General features: G+C 46.9%; 1 protein-coding gene across 1 annotated transcript in view; it reads right to left on the reverse strand.

Moving 5' to 3' along the window:
• Positions 1-4823, reverse strand: part of ANO4 (anoctamin 4) — a 230427-nt gene that overhangs the window by 54649 nt on the left and 170955 nt on the right. Inside the window, exon 15 of the mRNA XM_010853456.1 lies at positions 2203-2367. Within this exon, the coding sequence (XP_010851758.1) occupies positions 2203-2367 (165 nt within the window). The remainder of the gene's footprint in view (positions 1-2202; positions 2368-4823) is intronic.

The raw sequence follows: 4823 nt of genomic DNA on the forward strand, positions 1-4823 counted from the left end.
AGGTCCGTTTAGTCAAGGCTATGGTTTTTCCAGTGGTCATGTATGGATGCGAGAGTTGGACTGTGAAGAAAGCTGAGTACCGAAGAACTGATACTTTTGAACTGTGGTGTTGGAGAAGACTCTTGAGAGTCCCTTGGACTGCAAGGAGATCCAACCAGTCCATTCTAAAGGAGATCAGCCCTGGGTGTTCTTTGGAAGGAATGATGCTAAAGCTGAAACTCCGGTACTTTGGCCACCTCATGCGGAGAGTTGACTCATTGGAAAAGACTCTGATGCTGGGAGGGATTGGGGGCAGGAGGAGAAGGGGACAACAGAGGATGAGATGGCTGGATGGCATCACTGACTCAATGGATATGAGTTTGAGTGAACTCCGGGGCTGGTGATGGACAGGGAGGCCTTAGCGTGCTGCGATTCATGGGGTCACAAAGAGTCAGACATGACTGACTGACTGAACTGAACTGAACTGAATGCCAGAGAGGGCTTTCCAGGTGGCACTAATGGTAAAAACCAAAACAAAACAAAAAACAAACAAAAAAACCCAAAACACCTGCTTGCCAATGGAGGAGATGTAAGAGATGCAGGTTCAATCCCTAGGTTGGGAAGATCCCCTGGAGGAGGGCATGGCAACCCTCTCCAGTATTCTTTCCTGGAGAATCTCATGGACAGAGGAGCCTGGCAGGCTACAGTCCATAAGGCTGTAAAGATTCAGACATGACTGAGGTGACTTAACATAGCACAATGCCATAGAGAGAAGTGAAGTGGGTGAGGAGCTAGGCAATGGTCAGAAAGCAGGAGTGGGTTGCAATTTTACATGGAGTGACCAGGGAAGCCTTCTACTGGAAAAGTAACCTTTGAACAAAGACCTGAAGGAGGTTTAGGAGTAAAGTCTACAGACCCCACAGGGAAGAAGGTCCTAGGTGGAGGGAAGAATCTGGGAAACCAAAAGGCCAAGGAGGAGCAGGGGAGTCAGGGTGAGAAGGGGGAAACAGGGTCAAAGACCCCACTGGGGCCAGATGAGGGAGACCCCAGTGGTCATGTGAAGACCTGAACTTTGAGTGAGAGGAAAGCCACTGGATACAGTGAGTGAGGCTGGCTTACTCATGTGAAGCTTGCTCTGGCTGCTGTGATGAGCCTGGGTTGAGCAGACAGGGAAGCTGGGAGACCAGTGGGGAAGGCACTGCAATAACCCAGGTGAGAGATCCTGAGGACTTGGACCAAGGTGGGACTTGGGATGTGTGAAAGGTGGTCAGACTCTGGATATATTTTCATGGTGAGAGAAACAGAGAAGTCAAGGAGAACAAGGTTTTCAGCCTGGGCAGCTATGATGGGGAGACTATGGGAGGAGCTGATTCTGGAAAGAAGATGGGGAGTAAGGGGGTTGAATGTGTTAGGTGAGGAGGAGTCTGGGATTCAAGGGAGACAGCTGGGCTGAAAAACACACTTGAAAAAAGCCTGAAATCAACACAAGCAACATGTACCACCCTGCAAGATTCCTTGCTGAGTTATCTCTAGGAATGCTTTGGATACAGATGAACTTCCCATCATTCAGAATCAAAAAAGAAATGGGAACCAACACTGCTGAGCTATGTCAGATTCTGAGCTGGGCCTTAAAATATATTTTTTCTCTTTGCTACCCCATGGACTATACAGTCAATGGAATTTTCCAGGCCAGAATACTGGAGTGGGTAGCCTTTCCCTTCTCCAGGGGATCTTCCCAACCCAGGGATCGAACCCAGGTCTCCTGCATTACAGGTGGAGTCTTTACCAGCTGAGCCACAAGGGAAGCCCAAGAATACTGGAGTGGGTGGCCTATCCCTTCTCCAGGGGATCTTCCCCACCCAGGAATTGAACTGGGGTCTCCTGCAGTGCAGGTGGATTCTTTACTAACTGACCTATCGGGGAAGTCCCTTTTTTTTGTCTCTAAATTTCCCCAAGGGGCTTATAGTGTTACCTTATTGGATACATAAGGTAACAGAGGTTTAGAGAGGGCAAATGCCTTGCTCAATCTTATACTGTAGGAAATTCTACAGGCCAGATTTGATTTGAGTCTTCTGTACACCCACAAAGTACACCTCATGCCAGGCCACAGGTGTCACGTAACTGACCAATCTCTCTGAGGCCAGGTCCCTTTAGAAACAGAAGGCACAGTCACCTGCTGCACATAGTTTATCCATGTGACTAGTTACCCAGATGCTCACTTACCACATTCAGCAGCATAATGATGCAGAAATTGATGCACACAGCAGTTCCTGTAGTTGCAACCTGAGAATTATTCCTGATTAACGCCCACTTAAAGGCTGCGAAAGTGCTGACGGTCACCACCCTGTAAATGACAATCCCGAACACAGCGGCGATCACCACGCAGATCTGGCAGGAAGACAGAGGAAACCCGGTGAGCACAGTGGTGGGATATTTCAGGGAGGGCCTCCCACCCCCAAGAAGATCCTCCCACAGGAAAAGGAGATACGGTCATGGTGGTCCTGACTTGAGACACCATAACAAAAGGCACACTTGCCATGTGGCTGATACTTCCTCTCATCGGTTTGTATGTTCTTTGTTATCCAAATAGAAAAACCATGGTACTTGAGAGTTGATAAACTGTTAGGCTACAGACTGACACTTTTTAAATCAGAATATTAGATTAAGCAAATGAACAAATATTATGGAAAACTTATCATGTTGCTCTTCTGTTTAAAGCTATTTCTTGGCTTCCTTTTACTCTTAGGATAAAAGCAAAGCCCTTATGGTGGCCTGAAGAGTCTCTCCAGGCCCACTGTTTTTCCACTCACTCCAAAGACTCTAGACCTTTCCTTGTTGTTTCAAATAGTCTAAACACGTAATCTTCCTTTGCCCAAAACGCTGACCTGCCCATTCCCCTGCCAAACACATGACACACCCACATGCACATCCATAATCTACTTAATACCTATTCATTCTTCACATCTCAAGAACTGCTTCATAATTAATGCTTTTCATGAACCCCACCACCCCCCCCCCCCCCCCGCCACTCCTCAGGCTTTTTGTTGTTGTTATATGGTACCAATGGCTTCCCAGATGGCTCAGTAGTAAAGAACCTGCCTCCCAATGGAGGAGACAGAAGAGACATGGGTCTGATCCCTGGTTTGGGAATATCCCGTGGAGGATGGTATGGCAACCCACTCCAGGTGCCTGGAGAATCCTATGGACAGAGGAGCCTGGTGGGCTACAGTCTGTAGGGTTGCAAAGAGTCAGATATGACTGTGCAACTGAGCATGCGCATGGTACCTATGCATTCTTGCAATATGCAGCTTAGTTGTTGTTATTCAGTTGCTAAACTTATAATTTCTAACAACTGTCTGCTTATTGTCAGTTTCCCCCACTCAGACAGTAAGCTCTACCAAGGTAGGGATGGTGACTGTTGTTTCTGCAGTTCATGGTTTCTGCAACATCTTAGCATCATGCCAGGTGCTCAGTTATTTGTTGCTGAATAAGCTTATGAAAGGTACATACTCTTATTTATCAGATAGATACACAGACTGAACTGAGGCATCTTCCTCTGAACACTTGATGGTGTTTGAGAAGAATATAGCATATCTCTATCTCTGTGAATAATGGGGATTTGAGATTCCGAAAAATTCTGTGGCTTTCATTAGATGACTCGCTTACTGTGTCTCAGAGAAGAGACCTTAGCTTACATGGCCGTCAAAAACTAGATCTTAAAGTGGGGCTTCAGGATGTGCTCTGGCAACTTAGAGCTTCCTTTTTTTATAGGAGCTTTCCTATGTTTTGCATAGACTCTGTCTTTGGTATACCGTGAGAGACATGCTCTAAAAGCCCAGGTATAAAACCTAGCTGAACTGGCAAAAAATAATAATAGTAGTAATAATAGAAAACAAACAAAAAACCGCCTGTGTCTGAATCCTGGAGCTGTTGATAGGGAGATAGGCGAGACCTACACTGAATTTTAGACAAGGGTGGCGATATGCTACGATGGACAGTTCACTGTACTGAGTCAAAGTGGGGGCCGAGTCCTGGTTCAGCAACAACCTGGCAGTGTGACCTTGAGCAAGTAGCTTCTCCTCTCCAGGGCTTTAGCCTCTACAGGTCTTATTGTGAGAAATACAACCCAAAATAATACATATAAATGTACTTACAGGAGGCAAAGCCTGACCCCACTGCTTACAAAGCAGAATCTGTAGATAGGGCAGGATCTGAGTCTTGATCCAAGCTGAGGGACACTTGGGCAATCTGCCTACCCCACCATCTCCCCAGGTTCTTCCTGGCCACAGTAGGGAGATTGTCTGGATTTTCTGTTGTTCTGTCCTTCCCATTCGAGCCAATTAGGTATATATTGATGCACATGTGCTCTTTGAAAAGAGGAAGCAGGAGAATCCTAACCATTCCTTCCTGTTCTAAAATGACATTTCTGACAAATCGCATGTGTGCGGTTCAGTAACCGACAGGATCAAAGTGGGTCACAAAGTGACTTCTTTTTAGGAAAAGCTAACAGTCCAGCTTCAGATTAGTATTTTGAAAACTGATATAACCATCAGCCGGAGAAGGCAATGGCACCCCATTCCAGTACTCTTGCCTGGAAAATCCCAGGGACGGGGGAGCCTGGTGGGCTACAGTCCATGTGGTCGCTAAGAGTCGGACATGACTGAGCGACTTCACTTTCACTTTTCACTTTCATGCATTGGAGAAGGAAATGGCAACCCACTCCAGTGTTCTTGCCTGGAGAATCCCAGGGATGGGGGAGCCTGGTGGGCTGCTGTCTTAGGGGTCGCACAGAGTCGGACACGACTGAAGCGACTTAGCAGCAGCAGCAGCAGCATAACCACACT

The sequence above is a fragment of the Bison bison genome, unplaced genomic scaffold (genome assembly GCF_000754665.1).
Source record: "Bison bison bison isolate TAMUID 2011002044 unplaced genomic scaffold, Bison_UMD1.0 scf7180017864327, whole genome shotgun sequence".
Lineage (NCBI taxonomy): Eukaryota > Metazoa > Chordata > Mammalia > Artiodactyla > Bovidae > Bison > Bison bison.